The sequence below is a fragment of the Nerophis ophidion genome, linkage group LG16 (genome assembly GCF_033978795.1).
Source record: "Nerophis ophidion isolate RoL-2023_Sa linkage group LG16, RoL_Noph_v1.0, whole genome shotgun sequence".
Taxonomy (NCBI): Eukaryota; Metazoa; Chordata; class Actinopteri; order Syngnathiformes; family Syngnathidae; genus Nerophis; species Nerophis ophidion.
Window position 1 is genome coordinate 31363830 of NC_084626.1, and position 22937 is coordinate 31386766.

Genomic DNA, 22937 nt, shown 5'->3' on the forward strand with positions numbered 1-22937 from the left:
TAATTCTGGGAAATCCCTTATCTTTCTATTGTGTTGCTAGTGTTTTAGTGAGTTAAATAGTACCTGATAGTCAGAGGGGTTGCTCACAAGTGTGTTGACGCCATGTCTCAGGGAAGTCGACGGCAGCTGTACGGACAACAGAAGCTCAGCTGATATCCGGTAAGTGGCGACTTTTTAAGCACACTTTTCTCACCGAAACCTGCTGGTTGACATTCGGTTGGGATCCATGTCTGCTTGACCGCGCTCTGATCCATAGGAAAGTTTCAGCTCCGGGAATTTTATACAAGGAATCACCGTGTGTTTGTGTGGCTAAAGGCTAAAGCTTCCCAACTCCATCTTTCTACTGTGACTTCTCCAATATTAATTGAAATAATTGCAAAAGATTCAGCAACACAGATCTCCAAAATACTGTGTAATTATGCCGTTAAAGCAGACGACTTTTAGCTGTGTGTGTGCGTAGCGCTCATACTTCCTAAAAACGTGTGATGTCCTGCGTATACGTCGTCATTACACGACGTTTCCAAGACGAAACTCCCGGGAAATTTAAAATTGCAATCTAGTAAACTAAAAAAGCCGTATTGGCATGTGTTGCAATGTTAATATTTCATCATTGATGTATAAACTATCAGACTGCATGGTGGGTAGTAGTGGGTTTCAGTAGGCCTTTAAGTCCAAAGTCTTGAAGATCTACTCTCACACCAAATGCTCTACTTAAAGGGTAAACACAATCAGCCTAGAAGCAATGGCTGAAAGAAAAAGAAGCAGAATAAAACAACCAAGATGCTGACAAGACAACATCTGTCACTGGACTGGACAAAAACTGATGTCTCTGAATACTGCTACCGAAGACAGAATTTTATGGATGAAGTGCTGGCTGTCCAGAGTCAGGACCCGGGGTGGACAGCTCGCCTGTGCATCGGTTGGGGACATCTCTGCGCTGCAGACCCGTCTCCGCTTGGAATTGTCTCCTGCTGGCCCCACTATGGACTGGACTCTCACTATAATGTTAAATCCACTATGGACTGGACTTTTACAGTATTATGCTAGACCCACCCGGATCTGCGGTCCTCTCCAAGGTTTGTCATAGCCATTCACATTGACATCCCACTGGGCTGTGAGTTTTTCCTTGTCCTTATGTGGGATCTGAACCGAGGATGTCGATATGGCTTGTGCAGCCCTTTGAGACACTTGTGATTTAGGGCTATATAAATAAACATTGATCGACCGATTGATGATGGAGACGGACAACACATGTTGGTGTGCACTCGGCCAAAGGGACGATTCGGGACGACTTCGTCAACGTCATCGATGACGTAAATACAACATGTACCTTGCGTCCATGTGTCGCAAAAAGATGGCCGTGCAGGGAGAGAAAGATAACAATGTGTTCCAGCAGGTTAGCAGATATTAGCAGGGAATTAACATGTAGATTAACAAATTTAGTGAGAGGATAATATCACAGCAGCATTTGCAACTGGTGTGTTTCGTTGCAGTGTCAGTTGTGTGGGAGGCGATCACGGAGAAGCATGGATCGATCCATAAATCAATGCTGTTGATACCAAGGGTGGTACAGTATATGAGTGATACTTACATACTTATATTGTTTTTTTGCTGATTAAAGTTGTAATTAAAAATTCCACCCATCTCTATTCTACCGTTTGTCCTTCTTGGAGTCGCGGAGCGGGGGGAATGGGTGGTGGTATACTTGCCAACCCTCCCGGATTTTCCGGGAGACTCCTGAAATTCAGCGCCTCTCCCGAAAATCTCCCGGGAAAAATGTTCTCCCGAAAATCTCCAGAAATTCAGGCGGAGCTGGAGGCCACGCCCCCTGCAGCTCAATGCGGACCTGAGTGACGTGTCGAGAGCCTGTTTTTACGTCCGCTTTCCCACAATATAAACAAAGAGCCTGCCCGGTGACGTTATAACTGTAGAATGATCGAGGGCGAGTTCTTGGTTTCTTATGTGGGTTTATTGTTAGGCAGTTTTATTAACGTTCTCCCAGCGCGGTAACAACACACAACAACAGCAGTCACGTTTTCGTTTACCATAAAGCAGTTCGTCTGCCATAAACAGCAATGTTGTGACACTCTTAAACAGGACAATACTGCCATCTACTGTACATGCATATGTGACAGTAACATCTACGGCAGGGGTCACCAACCTTTTTGAAACCAAGAGCTACTTTTTGGGTACTGATTAATGCGAAGGGCTACCAGTTTGATACACACTTAAATAAATTGCCAAAAATAGCCAATTTGCTCAATAACTCTATGTTATTATTTATAATTAATGATATTTATCTTTGTGGAAACACTGATCATCTTAATGATTTCTCACAACAAATATATATTTTTGATGTCATGTTTTAAATAGGTTAAAATCCAATCTGCACTTTTCTAGCTGTAAATATACTCCTACCCTCTTAACCACGCCCCCACCACTGCCCCACCCCGACCACCCCGACCACGCCCCCAACTCCCGAAATCGGAGGTCTCAAGGTTGGCAAGTATGGGCGGGGGACAAGTCGCCACCTCGTCGCAGGGCCAACACAGATAGACAAACATTAAAGAGCAAAATCATATAGTGATCTTTAATAATTTGAAAAAATATATATTGGTATGAGTATCATTACTAGTTCACTTCCCAAAAGGGAAGCTGATCATATAGTCACTAGCTCTCATCATAAATAAATAAATAATACAATTTACAGTTAATGCATGTGATCGTATCAGCTGATCTCATTTATTGATGACCGGTATTAGAATTGGCAGCATAAAAGCCATTCTTAGATTACACAGTAGAAATGGACACTTTTCCTGTGTGACGTTTTCACTCAATAGTTTTTGCTGTTCTCCAGCATTCCATTTTGTTTAAATATCAGTTTAGTTTTTTTTTTATTAGCCTTCCAATGCTTTGGTACCCTTTCTAGCGGCACTCGTCTTTTGTTTATTTGAGCTACTAAATACCTTTTTACCTGCACATTGCCTCCGTGGCTTTCTACAGTCTGGGAAGACGCCAAATGATCGTCCTTATGCGACCTGAGCAACACAGGAGTGTTTTTTTTTGTTTTTTTGCAGACACACGGAGATCCCAATAATTCAAGTTTCAGGAAATGAGGAAAACAAAAGGTAGGATAAAGTATTATTTTCATATAATTTTGGTATTCACATAATTGAAACATGCAGTAATGTAAGTTCTGCCAAAAACAGCATTTTTTTTGCAGCGAGTCTGATCTATTGCAGAATGCACAGGTGTACCTAATGATACGACCAGCAAATATAAAAAACACTTTTTGAAGTTTATTTTCAACTGTGCCTGGAAAAAAAAATAGCAATGACGACTTTCAGATATAAACATTTAAAAATCGTAAACTTTTTAAAAGATACATTTGATAATTTTTTAAGAGGGTGAGTTAAGGTGGTGACTTGTCCAGGGTGTACCCCGCCTTCCGCCTGATTGTAGCTGAGATAGGCGCCAGCACCCCCCGCGACCCCAAAAGGGGAAAAGCGGTAGGTAATGGATGGACAGAGTTAAACAAGTGTATGTGGCCCAAACTGCGATGAGGTGGCGCCCGATTGTAGGTGACATAGGCACCAGCGCCCCCCCTGCGACCCCAAAGGGAATAAGCGGTAGGAAATGGATGGATGGATGGATGTGGCGCAAAATGTATGCAAAATTGAAAAACAAAGTTCATCCAAATCATGTTTCATAGACCACAAGGAAAAGTTTTGAATGTAAAAATCCCCTTAAAGCTCATGACACAGTAAGTTGAATAATGTGGACACGTTTGTTACTGGATACTTTATATTAGGCTCCTGTTTCAGAGACTGTATGTTTGGTATTTGTATATATTGACAAATGCTTTGTTTTAGACTAAAATATTGTTCAATTAAGAGTACTTTTTACCTATGTTTATCTTGTGTTCTATTATGTGCATAACTGCTGAGTAGCTGCTAGCTCCTTGTTTCCTACAGCCTATCAATCAATCAGTCAATCAATCAATGTTTATTTATATAGCCCTAAATCACAAATGTCTCAAAGGACTGTACAAACCACTACGACTACGACATCCTCGGAAGAACCCACAGAAGGGCAAGGAAAACTCACACCCAGTGGGCAGGGAGAATTCACACCCAGTGGGACGCCAGTGACGATGATGATTATGAGAACCTTGGAGAGGACCTCAGATGTGGGCAACCCCATCGAAAGCAATGGATGTCGAGCGGGTCTAACATGATACTGTGAAAGTGCAATCCATAGTGGCTCCAACATAGCCGCGAGAGTACAGTTCAAAGCGGATCCAAGACAGCAGCGAGAGGAAACCATCCCAAGCGGAGGCGGATCAGCAGCGTAGAGATGTCTCCAACCGATACACAGACGAGCGGTCCATCCTGGGTCCCGACTATGGACAGCCAGTACTTCTTCCATGGTCATCGGACCGGACCCCCTCCACAAGGGAGGTGGAGACAGAGGAGAAAAAGAAAAGAAGCGGCAGATCAACTGGTCTAAAAAGGAGGTCTATTTAAAGGCTAGAGTATACAAATGAGTTTTAAGGTGAGACTTAAATGCGTCTACTGAGGTAGCATCTAGAACTGTTACCGGGAGGGCATTCCAGAGTACTGGAGCCCGAACAGAAAACGCTCTATAGCCCGCAGACTTCTTTTGGTCTTTAGGAATCACTAAAAAGCCGGAGTCTTTTGAACGCAGATTTCTTGCCGGGACATATGGTACAATACAATCGGCAAGATAGGATGGAGCTAGACCGTGTAGTATTTTATACGTAAGTAGCCTACTGTGTTTACCTTTTGTAAACGACTTCACTAAAACACAAGAAAAAGTCAAACTGGTGTGCTTATTGGAGGACATTTAGTTGTTAACCGTCAAACTTTGCACATTAAAAAATCTGCACGAATGCTTATCGGAGATTTTAGATGCAAGCCGATATCATTCGATATTTTTTTTTTTTTTTTGCTGGTATTGGACCAATATTTTGTATCAATATCAGATGGAAACACACCTATTGGTAAACCTCATTCCCTGATGCCTTAATCTGGCTGAACCTTGCATGCTACACCATAGTATGTCCCAGTTGAGTTAATATTAATTTATGTTTTACTTAAAGTATGCATTAAAACAAATAATCTATCCGTACATTACGTTCATTTCATCCTTCTCTATGTTTTGTGAAAACTTACAGACATGGACCAAACGTTGCCATCTTCAGTTCAGGATGACTTTTACACCCAGACAACCGTTTTTCATCATCCCAAAAAAAAATCCTCATCTTCTCTGTATTTGATTTTAATTTGGATTCCGAGCAGTGCCCTCTGGCGGAATAATAGCTGAATATTAATTTCAAGAGGGTCAGTACAAGGGTAGTAGTGTTTCTACCAGTTAAAACGCATGCTTCTATTTTTGCACTTTGTGCGAGCATGCACGAGCCTTTAGGGTGAAAGACAGGGTACACCCTGTAATGAGTTTAACCCAGTCCTGACACAGAAAGTAGTCCAAAAATTAGTCACACCAGTATTATTACTGATGATATTCGAGTTTTTACTCAATGACAGTAACTTCCGCGCCATGCCGCCTCTGGTTCGACATACAGTTTATTGTATTTCGCAGACAATAGTGTTGTACCGGTACCAATATTTTGGTACCAGTACCGGCACCAAAATGTATTTCAATACTTTTCAGGACTGTTCGATACTTTTCTAAATGAAAGGGACCATAAAAATGGCATTATTGGATTTATTTAAAAAAAAAAAAACTTACGGTACATTAAATATATGTTTGCATATATTATTGCAATGTTGTTCTCGAACAAAATAGTGAACATACAAGACAACTTGTCTTTTAGTAGTAAGTAAGGCTCCTAATTTAGTCATTATATGTGTTTATATACAGTGGGGCAAAAAAGTATTTAGTCAGCCACCGATTGTGCATGTTCTCCACTTAAAATGATGACAGAGGTCTGTAATTTTCATCATAGGTACACTTCAACTGTGAGAGACAGAATGTGAAAAAAAATCCAGGAATTCACATTGTAGGAATTTTAAATAATTTAGTTGTAAATTATGGTGGAAAATAAGTATTTGGTCAACCATTCAAAGCTCTCACTGATGGAAGGAGGTTTTGGCTCAAAATCTCACGATACATGGTCCCATTCATTCTTTCCTTAACACGGATCAATCGTCCTGTACCCTTAGCAGAAAAACAGCCCCAAAGCATGATGTTTCCACCCCCATGCTTCACAGTAGGTGTGGTGTTCTTGGGATGCAACTCAGTATTCTTCTTCTGGATGATACAGCAGAGGATTGGGAGAATGTCATGTGGTCAGATGAAACAAAAATATAAGTTTTTGGTATAAACTCAACTCGTCGTGTATGGAGGAAGAAGAATACTGAGTTGCATCCCAAAAACACCACAGATACTGTGAAGCATGGGGGTGGAAACATCATCGGTTGAAAAATGTAAAAAAAAAATGGCAGAAGTTTGAAAAAGAGCCAATTCCTTTTGAAATGTAAAAATGTCACAGAAAACCTTGAATTTTGGGAAATCCGGGATTTTTTTTTAATTTTTCAAGGGAAAGCCAGCGATTCCCAAATAGGCTAAATAGTTTGAAGTTGGAACAGTTTCAATCAGGTGAAAAATGTGGAAAGTAGAGTGCACCAAAATCTGGAGAAGAAGTAGACTAAGATTAAGTAGAAGAATAAATAGATGAATTTGGTGTAGAAAACATTATGTGTGAATGCTCCAAAGCATCTACACAATGAGAAAAAAAACTAAATCAAAAAAATTTGTGTCTGAAAATGTGTCTTTTTTTTGACCGCCAACAAAACAATCCATGAAAACAAGCGGTAGAGAGCTAAAATGTGCGACCACGGACAAAACAAGCAATCAATCCAGCAATGATGTAGACGCACCTCTCTGTCCAGACCGGCTGCAACTGTAACTATGTCTCCGGTCTCACTGTTGATGGTGAACATGTTGGGGATGGGGCTGTGGGGAGTCTGGGAGAGGATGCGGTAGCGAACCATGCCGTTAGCTGTGGTGGAGTCGTCCGAGTCGCTGGCTGTCACTTGCATAACTGATGAGCCTATGGGGGTAAAGCAAGTCCAAGTGTTAAAACGGGTAAAAAGGGCACAACAAGAAAAAACAAAACATTATGAGTGTTTGTTAAAATACAAAGATTGTTAAAACAACTGAGCAGTAGTGTTGTCCCGATACCAATAGTTTGAAACCGCTACCGGTACCAAAATGTATTTCGATACTTTTCTAAATAAAGGGGACCACCATTTTTTTTTATTATTGGCTTTGTTTTAACAAAACATCTTATAGTACATTAAACATATGTTTCTTATTGTAATTTTGCCCTTAAATAAATTACTGAACATACGAGACAACTTGTCGTTTATTAGTAAGCAAGCAAACAAAGGCTCCTAATATAGGTGTGAACATACGCAGTAACATATTGTGTCAACTTCCATTCTAATATTTTCTCAAAATGATTGACTAGATGCGGTAGAAAATTAATTATTAATCTACTTGTTCAATTACTGTTAATATCTGCTTACTTTCTCTTTTAAAATGTTCTATCTACACTTCTGTTAAAAAGTAATAATCACTTATTTTTCTGTTGTTTGGGTGCTTTACATTAGTTTTGTATGATTCCACAAATGTGGGTGCCAATCCGATACAAAGTCATCATATTCAAAGTCCTCATGTGTACGGGGACATATTTTCTGAGTTTATAAACATAATATACATGACATATATATATGTATGTATTGTATATATATATATATATATATATATATATATATATATATCCCATCCAATCATTAATTTTCTACCGCTTGTCCCTTTCAGGGTCGCGGGGGGTGCTGGCGCCTATCTCAGCTGCATTCTGGCGGTAGGCAGGGTACACCCTGGACAAGTTTCCACCTCATCACAGGGCCAACACAGATAGAAAGACAACATTCACTTTTACATTCACACACTAGGGCCAATTTAGTGTTGCCAATCAACCTATCCCCAGGTGCATGTTTTTGGAGGTGGGAGGAAGCCGGAGTACCCGGAGGGAACCCACGCAGTCACGGGGAGAACATGCAAATTCCACACAGAAAGATTCCGGGACTGCTCAGGACCTTCTTATTGTGAGGCAGATGCACTAACCCCTCTATCACCGTGGTGTCTGTCCATGTATGTATATATATATATATATATATATATATATATATATATATATATATATATATATATATATATATATATATATATATATATATATATATATATATATATATATATATATATATATATATATATTTATATATATATATATACAGTGGGGTAAAAAAGTATTTAGTCAGCCACCGATTGTGCAAGTTCTCCCACTTAACATGATGACAAAGGTCTGTAATTTTCATCAGAATGTGGAAAAAAGAAATCCAGGAATTGAAATTGTAGGAATTTTAAATAATTTATTTGTAAATTATGGTGGAAAATAGGTATTTGGTCAACCATTTAAAGCTCTCATTGATGGAAGGAGGTTTTGGCTCAAAATCTCACGATACATGGCCCCATTCATTCTTTCCTTAACACGGATCAATCGTCCTGTCCCCTTAGCAGAAAAACAGCCCCAAAGCATGATGTTTCCACCCCCATGCTTCACAGTAGGTGTGGTGTTCTTGGGATGCAACTCAGTATTCTTCTTCCTCCAAACACGACAAGTTGAGTTTATACCAAAATGGATACATGGATGATACAGCAGAGGATTGGGAGAATGTCATGTGGTCAAATGAAACCAAAATAGACCTTTTTGGTATAAACTCAACTCGTCGTGTTTGGAGGAAGAAGAACACTGCATCCCAAGAACACCAAACCTACTGTGAAGCATGGGGCTGGAAACATCATGCTTTGGGGCTGTTTTTCTGCTAAGGGGACAGGACGATTGATCCGTGTTAAGGAAAGAATGAATGGGGCCATGTATCGTGAGATTTTGAGCCAAAACCTCCTTCCATCAATGAGAGCTTTGAATGGTTGACCAAATACTTATTTTCCACCATCATTTACAAATAAATTATTTAAAATTCCTACAATGTGAACTCCTGGATTTTTTTTTCACATTCTGTCTCTCACAGTTGAAGTGTACCTATGATGAAAATTACAGACCTCTGTCATCATTTTAAGTGGGAGAACTTGCACAATCGGTGGCTGACTAAATACTTTTTTGCCCCCACTGTATGTGTATATATATATATATATATATATATATATATTATAAATATATATTTATTATTTTTTTTAAACGAAAAAAGATCATAGTGGCATCAACTAGATACGCTCCTGTACTTGGTATCATTACAGTGGATATTAGGTGTAGATCCACTAATGGAGTTTGTTTACATTTTGACACCAGTGAGCTACGGTGTGTAATGAAACATGTTTAACTATTCCTCGTCCTGCTGGGATGATACTTGTAAGAAACGTACTTTATTTGTCGCCATGGAAGCGAGGATTAATGATTTAGAAGTAGCTAAAACACTGCCGATTGCGGATGGGCAATACCAAGCAGTTACATGATCATACACTGGTCATATTCAAAGTCCTCGTTTATCCAGGGACATATTTCCTGAGTTTATAAACATAATAAACATTTTGACCGGTACTTTTTAGATGCGGTTAAGTAGGGAATATGATTCATTAGTATGGCGGTATTATACCAATACCGGTATACCGTACAACCCTACTGAGCAGGTTTGCTGAATAATGCTGGCATTAATGCATTTTGGCATAATATCATAGGGGAGCAAATTCATTTAAAACCCTTGAAACAAGTCAATCAGACTTCACAAATTGCTCTGACATAGCGTGTTATCTCGCAGCAACTTTTAGAGGGGGAGCTATTACAGAGAAGAGCACCAAAACAAACCTTGTTATATAAGCCCCTATTTCAAGCTGTGTTTTTTTTCCCCCCCGACTCTGTTTATAGTCAAGCTCAGAGAACAAAGTTTCCACATTTTTCGGGGTCCATTTAGTAATGAGCAGAACCGAGTCTTATGCCATTTCTATCATTCATTATTTCAGCCTTCAGCAACTTAGTGAATGCCAGTAATGCTCCAGTGCGCTTTACCTATTTTATTTGCCAATAACAGATGAACACTGTCATTTAATGCTGATAAAGTGTGCATGTGCTGTGTGTTTAAATCAGACCTGGGCAAATTAAGACCCGTTAAGATTTTCAATCTAGCCCACCGCACATTCACCCCCAATTTTTTTTAATCTTTAAGATCGAAACTGTAGCCGCCATTATGGTATGCAGGGATGGTTTCTCACAGGATGAGATAACTTTGGAAAATTAATGGCTCAGAATGGCCAAAAGTATAGATGTGTGTGTCCAAGTTTAAAGAAACGGCAGCCTGTCTTCTTCTAATGGATTTATTACAATCTTTGCGAAGCTGGGTAATGTTTGCTGTGGTCTGGAACGGCATGGCACACAAACAACCATGAGAAATGCGGTTAATATTACATACAGATAATGTGCCATGAGACATCCATCCACCCATCCGATTTCTACTGCTTGTCCCTTTTGGAGTCGCAGGGGGTGCTGGAGCCTATCTCAGCTGCATTCGGGCGGAAGGCGTTGTACACCCTGGACAAGTCTCCATCTCATCGCAGGGCCAACACAGATATACAGTAAACAGTCACACACTAGGGCCAATACACAGAGGACTTATGTAAAATTAATCAAACAACCTCAAATATTCCTACAAACAAGGCCTAATGATGCAATATGTACATACAGCTAGCCTTAATAGCATGTTAGCATCGATTAGTTTGCAGTCATGGATTGACCAAATATGCCTGATCAAGCAAATGGGTTATACTTGTGTCGCGCTTTTCTACCTTCAAAGTACTCAAAGCGCTTTGACACTATTTCCACATTCACCACTTCACACACACTGATGCTGTACAAGGCCCTAACCACAACCCATCAGGAACAAGGGTGAAGCGTCTTGCTCAAGGACACAACGGACGTGACGAGGTTGGTAGAAGGTGGAGATTGAGGGTGTACCCCGCCTTCCGCCCGATTGTAGCTGAGATAGGCGCCAGCGCCCCCCGCGACCCCGAAAGGGAATAAGCGGTAGAAAATGGATGGATGGATGGATGAAACCAGGAACCCTCAGGTTGCTGGCACGGCCGTTCTCCCAACTGCACCACGCTGTCCCCTAAATCAATATACCGTATTTCCTTGAATAGCCGCCGAGGCGCTAATTAATTTAAAACCTCTTCTCACTCCTGCGCTAATTCAAGGCATGCGGTAAAAGTAAGCAGGCACTAATCATTTGAAAACCTCCTCTCAACCCTGTGCTTACCAATGGCATGCAGTAAAAAATTTAGTGTGATGTAAGGATACCAACATGAAAAGCACCTTTAATAAAAAAGAAAAAAAACGTTATGGTTATTATTTTCAGCACCGGTGGTTGGGGACCACTGCTTTACAACATGTCATTGCGCCCGCCTTTACACCATTTTATATGCGTGCCGGCCGGAGCATGCATTTCGCTGCTTCTCGTACGAGATTGCAACGCATACTTGTTCAACAGCCATACCTGTTACACTGAAGGTTGTGATATAAACAACTTTAACACTCTTACTAATATGCGCCACACTGTGAACCTTAGCCAAACAAGAATAAGAAACACATTTCTGGAGAACATCGGCTCTGTAACACATTATAAACGCAACATAACAATTACCCAGAATGCCATGCAGCCATGACTCTTACTGGCTATATTATACACCCCCGCAACCCCAACCGCGCCCACCTCAACCGACGCACGGAGCGGGGTGGGTGGGCGGGGTTTGGTGCTATAATATAGCCAGTAAGAGTCAGGGATGCATGGCATTCTGGGTAATTGTTATGTTGCGTTTATCCAATCCAATCCAATCCACTTTATTCATATAGCACATTTAAACAACAATAACGTTTCCAAAGTGCTGCACAGCCATGTTAAAAAAAATATTAAAACAAACATTATTATGCTCAAAAAATAAATAAATATAAAACCAATATAAAAAAAACAATATAAAAACAAATAGGATAAAAACAATTTTAAAGGGTAAAATCAATTAAAACAGTAAAATAGAACTCAAAGTGTATAAAAAAACACAGAGGACAACAGAGGACAGAGGACCACACAACTCATGTAGTGTTAAAAGCCAAAGAATAAAAGTGGGTCTTAAGACGAGACTTAAAACACTCCACTGTGGAAGCAGTTTGAACATGGAGGGGCAGAGTGTTCCAGGGCTTAGGGCCGACCACAGAGAAGGCCCTGTCTCCCCTGGTCTTAAGTCTGGTCTTGGGCACCACGAGCTGGAACTGGCTCTCGGACCTCAGAGCGCGCGCAGGAATGTAAATTTGGATGAGGTCCGAGATATACTGAGGTGCCAGTCCATGTAAAGATTTAAAAACAAACAGCAATATTTTGAAATCAATTCTAAAATGAACAGGTAGCCAGTGCAAACTCTGAAGAATTGGGGTTATATGCTGGCCTTTCCTGGCCCCTGTTAAAAGTCGTGCTGCCGCGTTCTGGATTAACTGCAACCGGGAGAGAGCTTTTTGGCTAATGCCAGCATAAAGTGCATTGCAGTAGTCCAGGCGACTTGAAATAAAAACATGCACGACTTGTTCAAAAAGGTTAAAAGATAGAAACGGTTTAAACTTTACTAAAAGACGAAGGTGATTAAAACACGATTTTAAAACGCCATTGACTTGTTTGTCAAGTTTAAAATCGCTGTCTATAGTGACGCCAAGGCTGGTGACTTTGGGACGCACATCATTTTGCAATGGTCCCAAGTCCGTGAGGGCCGGACCAAAAACTAAAATTTCCGTTTTTCCCTCATTATTATAATGTGTTACAGAGCCGATGTTCTCCAGAAATGTGTTTGTCATTCTTGTTTGGTGTGGGTTCACAGAGTGTGGCGCATATTAGTAAGAGTGTTAAAGTTGTTTTTATCACAACCTTCAGTGTGATCTGTAGGGCTGTTGAACAAGACCCCTGGTTTACACGTAGTACAAGCAAAAAAAAAACTCCATCGCCATTTTGAAAATGACGACAAGGGAAGCGTCCTTCGTGACGTCACGAATTTGACCAGGCGGAAATAGTAAGCATGCGCTACTAATTTTGGGAAGTGAGTTTAACCCGTCAGTAATTCAAGGCAGGCGCATATTACAAGGAAATACGGTAATCAACAATTCTCAACTTTGTGCATTCAACACACAGCATAAAACGTTTGGTGGACAAAATGAGACAAAGAAGGAGTGGCATAAAACACATCTTTCTGTGGCAGCATCGGAGGAAGTAGTACATGTAAACAAACTACGGTGAGTTCAAAGATCACTGAAATTAGTAGGGCAAAGTCAGAAAGGCATGTTTAACATAAGCAGTGGGATTTATATCAATTAGGAAGGTTTGTTTGTTCTACAGAAAATATATTAAAACAAACAAAAAAATGTTTTTCTTTATCTTTTTACATTTTCACACATCTCTGAAAGAGGTCCAGGGATGCCACTAGGGCGGCGCTAAAGAGATGAAGCGGGTGGGGGGGATTGTGATGTTCAGAGTTCTGATGTTTGTGAATGCATTTCCCGTTTGTACGACCGGTAGAGAACGGGACCTTGCCCAGGGCGCCGTTGAATCTACAACCACTACTGGTTAAAGCTATTATCTGTATGCATGTGCGAAGGCTACGAGCTCAGCTACCGGGAGCATATTGCCGCCGCAGCCTTCCTTAGGGGAAATATTGATCAACATGTGTTGACAGCCGGGCCGTCGGGTGCAACCAGGCAATTAGAAACACGTTGTGCATGGAACAAGGAGAGATTACCGAGTCTCTACGGCAGGGTTCGGCGAAAATGTCACTTTGCATCACGCAGCCATTTGCAGGCTGTTGTTGCTGCTGCTGAGAGAACACAACTCGCCTGCCAATGGGGGACAGCTGAGGAGAGATAGGTCGGACGCTCGAGCAGACTTGAGTTACATGACGGTGTAAGCGAGGCAAAGATAGCGTTTCACTGTGGAGAATAAAGTGGTCGTCATTTCTAATAACGTCAAATGTGAAGAGATGTTTTCAGTAAACTAGTTACAGTTTATCCATCCATCCATCCATCTTCTTCCGATTATCCGAGGTCGGGTCGCGGGGGCAGCAGCCTAAGCAGGGAAGCCCAGACTTCCCTCTCCCCAGCCACTTCGTCTAGCTCTTCCCGGGGGATCCCGAGGCGTTCCCAGGCCAGCCGGGAGACATAGTCTTCCCAACCTGTCCTGGGTCTTCCCCGTGGCCTCCTACCGGTTGGACGTGCCCTAAACACCTCCCTAGGGAGGCGTTCGGGTGGCATCCTGACCAGATGCCCGAACCACCTCATCTCGATGTGGAGGAGCAGCGGCTTTACTTTGAGCTCCTCTCGGATGGCAGAGCTTCTCACCCTATCTCTAAGGGAGAGCCCCGCCACCCGGCGGAGGAAACTCATTTCGACCGCTTGTACCCGTGATCTTATCTTTTCGGTCATGACCCAAAGCTCATGAGCATAGGTGAGGATGGGAACGTAGATCGATCGGTAAATTGAGAGCTTTGCCTTCCGGCTCAGCTCCTTCTTCACCACAACGGATCGGTACAACGTCCGCATTATTGAAGACGCCGCCCCGATCCGCCTGTCGATCTCACGATCCACTCTTCCCCCACTCGTGAACAAGACTTCTAGGTACTTGAACTCCTCCACTTGGGGCAGGGTCTCCTCCCCAACCCGGAGATGGCACTCAACCCTTTTCCGGGCGAGAACCATGGACTCGGACTTGGAGGTCCCGATTCTCATTCCGGTCGCTTCACACTCGGCTGCGAACCTTGTGCCTTTTAAAAAAAATGTATTTGAGTACCATATTTTTCGGATTAAAAGTCGCTTCGGAGTATACTTCGCACCGGCTGAAAATGCATCATAAAGAAGGAAAAAAACATATAAGTCGCACCGGAGTATAAGTCACATTTTTGGGTGAAATTTGTTTGATAAAATCCAACACCAAGAATAGACATTTGAAAGGCAATTTAAAATAAATAAAGAATAGTGAACAACAGGCTGAATAAGTGTACGTTATATGACGCATAAATAACCAACTGAGAAGGTGCCTGCTATGTTAACGTAAGATATTATGGTAAGAGTCATTCAAATAACTGTAACATATATAACATGCTATACGTTTACCAAACAATCTGTCACTCCTAATCGATAAATCCGATAAAATCTTCTTCCTCGATGTCGCTTCTAAAGATAGGTATGCGCCGCTTCCTCTTGTCGTTTTCTGCTGCATATTTCACTACGTCCAGCTTGTAATCTGCAGTATATGATTTCCTTTTCGGTCCAATTTTCGTTCAGCCATTCTCAGTTTTTATAAGTTACCGCCAACGATGAAATGATCCATTTCAATAGCTACGGCAATAGCATATAGCATATAGCAGTTAGCATTCCATGACCCACAATGCATTTCCGCCATGACCCTCCCCCGCCGAATTCTTATTGGTTGACGTGTGTGTGACGATTGCTGACATTTCCTTCGTCTCTTCCGCGAATGAGATAAATAATAATATTGGATATTTTACTGTAATGTGTTAATAATTTCACACATAAGTCGCCCCGGAGTTTATGTCGCACCCCTGGCCAAACTATGAAAAAAACTGCTACTTATAGTCCAAAACATACGGTAGTTACAGTCCGGCGGAAACTGTTTAGTGCCTTTTAAAAAAAAAAAACGTATTTCAGTATTATCCATCCATCCATTTTCTACCGCTTGTCCCTTTTGGGGTGGCGGGGGGTGCTGTGGCCTATCTCAGCTGCATTAGTCATACTTTAATTACACATTTTAGTGAATTACAACTTATATTTGTAAAGGTACAAAATAGTGTTGTCCCGATACCAATATTTTGGTACCGGTATTGGTACTAAAATGTTTTCGATACTTTTTGGTACTTTTCTAAATAAAGGGTACCACAAACAAATGTCATTATTTGCTGTATTTTAACAAAACATATGTTTCTTATTGCAATTTTGTCCTTAAATAAAATCGTGATCAACTTTTCTTTTAGTAGTAAGTAAACAAACAAGGGCTTCTAATTTAGTCTGATGACGTATGCAGTATCATATTGTGTCATTTTCCATTCTATTATTTTGTCAAAATTATTAAGGACAAGTGGTATAAAAAGGAATTATTAATCTATTTGTTCATTTATTGTTAATATCGGCTTACTTTCTCTTTTAACATGTTCTATCTACACTTCTGTTAAAATGTAATAATCACTTATTCTTATGTTGTTTGGTACTTTACATTAGTTTTGGATGAAACCACAAATTTAGGTATCAATACGATACCAAGTCGTTACAGGATCATACATTGGTCATATTCAAAGTCCTCATGTGTCCAGGGATATAGTTCCTGAGTTTATAAATCCATCCATTTTCTACCGCTTATTCCCTTATGGGGTTGCGGGGGGCGCTGGCGCCTATCTCAGCTACAATCGGGCGGAAGGCGGGGTACACCCTGGACAAGTTGCCACCTCATCGCAGGGCCAACACAGATAGACAGACAACATTCACACACTAGGGCCAATTTAGTGTTGCCAATCAACCTATCCCCAGGTGCATGTCTTTGGAAGTGGGAAGAAGCCGGAGTACCCGGAGGGAACCCACGCATTCACGGAGAGAACATGCAAACTCCACCCAGAAAGATCCTGAGGCTGGATTTGAACCCAGGACTGCAGGAGCTTCGTATTGTGAGGCAGACGCACTAACCCCTCTGCCACCGTGAAGCCCGAGTTTATAAATATAATATAAATTTAAAAATAAGAAAGAATATGTTGTGATGCCAAAAAAATATTGATGTAATCATAGTAGTATCGACTAGATACGCTCCTGTACTTGGTATCATTACAGTGGATGTCAAGTGTAGATCCACCAAAGGCTTTTGTTTACATTTTGACACCTGTGAGCTACGGTGTGTAGTGAAACATGTTTAGCTATTCCTCGCCATGCAGGGATGATACTTGTAAAGAAAAATACTTTATTTATCACCATGAAGGTGAGGATTAGTGATTTAGAAGTAGCTAAAACACTGCAGACTGTGGATGGACTTTAGCAGCTAGCTAGCCAGCCATGTCTTAAAGCAGTGGTTCTCAACCTTTTTTCAGTGATGTACCCCCTGTGAACATTTTTTTAATTTAAGTACTCCCTAATCAGAGCAAAGCATTTTCGGTTGAAAAAAAGAGATAAAGAAGTAAAATACAGCACTATGTCATCAGTTTCTGATTTATTAAATTGTATAACAGTGCAAAATATTGCTCCTTTGTAGTGGTCTTTCTTGAACTATTTAGAAAAAAAGATAAAAAAATAACAAAAAAACTTGTTGAAAAATAAACAAGTAATTCAATTATAAATAAAGATTTCTACACATAGAAGTAATCACCAACTTAAAGTGCCCTCTTTGGGGATTGTAATAGAGATCCATCTGGATTCATGAACTTAATTCACAGTAGGTGTGGTGTTCCTGGGATGCAACTCAGTATTCTTCTTCCTCCAAACACGACGAGTTGAGTTTAGACCAAAAAGTTCTACCTTGGTTTCATCTGACCACATGACATTCTCCCAATCCTCTGCTGTATCATCCATGTATCCATTTTGGTATAAACTCAACTCGTCGTGTTTGGAGGAAGAAGAATACTGAGTTGCATCCCAAGAACACCAAACCTACTGTGAAGCATGGGGGTGGAAACATCATGCTTTGGGGCTGTTTTTCTGCTAAGGGGACAGGACGATTGATCCGTGTTAAGGAAAGAATGAATGGGGCCATGTATCGTGAGATTTTGAGCCAAAACCTCCTTCCATCAGTGAGAGCTTTGAATGGTTGACCAAATACTTATTTTCCACCATAATTTACAACTAAATTATTTAAAATTCCTACAATGTGAATTCTTGGATTTTTTTTTCCACTTTCTGTCTCTCACAGTTGAAGTGTACTTATGATGAAAATTACAGACCTCTGTCATCATTTTAAGTGGGAGAACTTGCACAATCGATGGCTGACTAAATACTTTTTGCCCCACTGTACTTGTACAGTGCTTTTCTACCTTCAAGGTACTCAAAGCGCATTGATACTATTTCCACATTCACCCATTCACACATCCACAATCACACACTGATGGCGGGAGCTGCCATGCAAGGCCCTAAACACGACCTATCAGGAGCAAGGGTGAAGTGTCTTGCTCAAGGACACAATGGACGTGAAGGTGGGGATCGAACCAGGAACCCTCAGGTCGCTGGCACGGCCACTCTCCCAACCATGTCGTCCGTATACTAAATCATTCAGTTCTAGTGAAAATAACTTGAAATTAATTAGCGTATCAAGATAATAATCATAATAATAACTTTAAGGGACTTGCGATTTCAAGCAGACACCACACAAAAAGGTGTTGTGATTGGGGATCGTGTTCCATCGTACAGGCTTCAGAGCGAGAAATTGCTTAAAATTAGAAAGCGGATACATTTTTGAGACCAAATTTCATGTTCAACATGTCTGTCAAAGTCAAAATAAGTCAGCAGGTACAGGTACCCCGGTAATTGTCTCTGGGCGGCACAATCATTCTTGTGACAGCCTCTATGGGCAGGATAATTGTGGCCATGAATTCCATTTCAAACCTCATTAAGTTTCAAACCCCAGGTTTGTGGCATCCAGAAAGGAGAAGGAGAAGGAGCTAGTCAATGGGACACAGGGACGGAAAGACAATAAGGCCTCCTGCCTAAAAAGTATTACCAGCCCCTTCACATTTTGGCTCGACTACCTTTCCTGGTAATAACGAGGATTCATGACAGGCCAAACTCATATTCAACACGGAAGGGTTAATCTCTGCTTCTGTTTAATTCCTCTTTAATTTGAACACTAATACCAAATCGTAATTGCTTTTTCACCATAATCATTAGAGCTCAACATTTTAGCGGTGGCAGATTCAAGAATTGTTGGCTGCAGGCTATATCCGCTGGTTAAACAAAGTCTGCCAAAGTCAACATCTGCCTCTCAATTAGAGGGAATATTGGAAAAGAAGAGGAAGATGGACGGAAAGTTACAAGTAGAATATATGCTGAGTATGAAATACTGGGAGGAGAAAATTGCAAATATGATTACTCTCTCCACGAAGTGTGATTTATCTAGAATAAAACTCTTTATATGTGGCTGAATAACGGTAACTCACTACACCGGTATGTTTTAGTGCTTTCATGGCGAGTCTACTCACAGATATAAGTCAGAACTTTACATTATTTTATATTAGAAATGGCAATAGCAGAGGATGAATGTCATATAACAAGAAGACAGTAAAAAAGAAGAAGCTTATCGACTACGGCGTCGGCACGTACTGCAAAGATGGACTACGCATTTTTTCAGGATTTATGCAGATACCAAATATAGATCAACCAGAAGGTACCAGAAGGTAAGAAAAGTTGCTTTTTTTTTTCAAAATAGCCACCCGTTGCTCTGATTACTTTTTCGCACAGTCTTGACATTCTATCAATGAGCTTCAAGAGGTAGTCACCTGAAATGGTTTTCACTTCACAAGCGTGCCTAAAGCTCATTGAGAGAATGCCAAGAGTGTGCAAAACCGCAATCAGCGCAAAGGGTGGCTATTTTGATGAAAATAAAATATAAAACATTTTTTCAGTTATTTCACCTTTTTTTTGTTAAGTACATATATATATATATATATATATATATATATATATATATATATATATATATATATAAATATATCAATCAATCAATCAATGTTTATTTATATAGCCCCAAATCACAAATGTCTCAAAGGACTGCACAAATCATTACGACTACAACATCCTCGGAAGAACCCACAAAAGGGCAAGGAAAACTCACACCCAGTGGGCAGAGAGAATTCCCATCCAGTGGGACGCCAGTGACAATGCTGACTATGAGAAACCTTGGAGAGGACCTCAGATGTGGGCAACCCCCCCCCTCTAGGGGACCGAAAGCAATGGATGTCGAGCGGGTCTAACATGATACTGTGAAAGTTCAATCCATAGTGGCTCCAACACAGCCGCGAGAGTTCAGTTCAAGCGGATCCAAGACAGCAGCGAGAGTCCCGTCCACAGGAAACCATCTCAAGCGGATCAGCAGCGTAGAGATGTCCCCAACCGATACAGGCGAGCGGTCCATCCTGGGTCCCGACGAGCGGTCCATCCTAGGTCTCGACTCTGGACAGCCAGTACTTCATCCATGGTCATCGGACCGGACCCCCTCCACAAGGGAAGGGGGGACATTCGAGAAAGAAAAGAAGCGGCAGATCAACTGGTCTAAAAAGGAGGTCCATTTAAAGTCTAGAGTATACAGATGAGTTTTAAGGTGAGACTTAAATGCTTCTACTGAGGTAGCATCTCGAACTGTTACCGGGAGGGCATTCCAGAGTACTGGAGCCCGAACGGAAAACGCTCTATAGCCCGCAGACTTTTTTTGGGCTCTAGGAATCACTAATAAGCCGGAGTCTTTTGAACGCAGATTTCTTGCCGGGACATATGGTACAATACAATCTGCAAGATAGGATGGAGCTAGACCGTGTAGTATTTTATACGTAAGTAGTAAAACCTTAAAGTCACATCTTAAGTGCACAGGAAGCCAGTGCAGGTGAGCCAGTACAGGCGTAATGTGATCAAACTTGTTCTTGTCAAAAGTCTAGCAGCCGCATTTTGTACCAGCTGTAATCTTTTAATGCTAGACATGGGGAGACCCGAAAATAATACGTTACAGTAATCGAGGCGAGACGTAACAAACGCATGGATAATGATCTTGGCGTCTTTAGTGGACAAAATGGAGCGAATTTTAGCGATATTACGGAGATGAAAGAAGGCCGTTTTAGTAACGCTTTTAATGTGTGACTCAAAGGAGAGAGTTGGGTCGAAGATAATACCCAGATTCTTTATCGAGTCACCTTGTTTTATTATTTGGTTGTCAAATGTTAAAGTTGTATTATTAAATAGAGGTCGGTGTCTAGCAGGACCGATAATCAGCATTTCCGTTTTTTTGGCGTTGAGTTGCAAAAAGTTAGCGAACATCCATTGTTTAATTTCATTAAGACACGCCTCCAGCTGACTACAATCCGCCGTGTTGGTCAGCTTTAGGGGCATGTAGAGTTGGGTGTCATCAGCATAACAGTGAAAGCTAACACCGTATTTGCGTATGATGTCACCTAGCGGCAGCATGTAGATGCTAAAGAGTGCAGGGCCAAGGACCGAACCCTGGGGAACACCACACGTTACCTTAACGTAGTCCGAGGTCACATTGTTATGGGAGACACACTGGATATAAGCCCACTCCTCCCTTTGTTCTGTGCCAGATTGTTTTGTTTATTCGTGCTCTGTAGCGTCCATGTCTTGTCTTACCTCGCCTCGTCGTGTGCTCATGTTCCTTGATCCTGAATCCCTTTCCTACTATTTCGAGTTTTTCTTTCTTCCTCCTCAGCAAGGTGATTTTGGTTATTTCGTTTAACAGTGAAAGCTAATACCGTATTTGCGTATGATGTCACCCAGCGGCAGCATGTAGATGCTGAAGAGTACAGGGCCAAGGACCGAACCCTGGGGAACTCCACACGTTACCTTAACATAGTCCGAGGTTACACTGTTATGGGAGACGCACTGCATCCTATCAGTAAGATAAGAGTTAAACCATGACAGGGCTGAGTCTGACATACCAATTCGTGTTTTGATACGCTCTAATAAAATATTATATATATATATATATATATATATATATATATATATTTATATATATATAATACATTCCGAATGCGATGATGTCATGTTATCGATGAGTGGCTAGGAGACACCGAGAGTAACAAGCAGTAGAAAATGGATAAGAAAGGACAGATTTAAAAAAAAAATAACTTGGGTACAGATTTTGGACGCTGGTGGGCCGTAGTTTATATGTGTCTTTATTTGGCATGTTTAAAAGTATATTTAAACTGACAAAGTTACACATGACTGTGAGAAACGTATGCTTGTCAACATATAATGGAATGTCAAAAACACAACTATTTCGTCTATTCACCAAAATCATTTTATAATTTATTAGATATTAGTTATTGGATAGTAGTCTGTTTATTTCAATTCTTAGTTTTTTCTTTATTACCTCTTGTGTAATTTATTTTTACCTCATACTTGTTCCCACTAACGCAACTTAAGTCGGAGTCCTTTATCTCGGTATATGCAAATATAATGACAATAAAGTCCATTGTATTCCATTCTATTATATAGGTAAACATCTGCTGGATGACTTAAGAGGCTGATTCAAACAAATTCACTTTTCACGTTTTTTTGTCGGCTGTTTATATTGATGATATTCGTTTATTCATATAAAACAGGCCCGCCGGCGTCTTTAAATTGGCCCATGAAACGGCACAACTTTCGACGAAAGTGACTTTGTTATTAATTGTACTTATCAAAGTAATAAAGCACAAGATGTACTTATATGGCCCAATCCAAACAACCTTCCCTCAACCTTTGTGGATAGTATAAGAAATGTCTAATCAACATAAAAACAATCTAAATTACACCCATTTAAATTCATTGCAAGGGATATATGTATATATATATATATATATATATATATATATATATATACAGTATATATATATATATATATATATATATATATATATATATATATATATATTTATATATATATATATATATATATATAATGAACACTGTATATATAATCTGTATAAATGTATATATATATATATATATATATATATATATATATACATACATACATACATACACAAACATATTTATATATACTGTATATATAATATGTATATATAAATATTATATA

At 40.4% G+C, this 22937-nt stretch overlaps 1 protein-coding gene across 2 annotated transcripts in view; it reads right to left on the reverse strand.

The window, feature by feature from the left end:
* cdh4 (cadherin 4, type 1, R-cadherin (retinal)) overlaps window positions 1–22937 on the reverse strand; it is a 706961-nt gene that overhangs the window by 125679 nt on the left and 558345 nt on the right. For both annotated transcript variants that reach the window (XM_061874925.1, XM_061874926.1), the window contains one exon: window positions 6924–7096. In XM_061874925.1, coding sequence (XP_061730909.1) covers window positions 6924–7096 — 173 coding nt within the window. The remainder of the gene's footprint in view (window positions 1–6923; window positions 7097–22937) is intronic.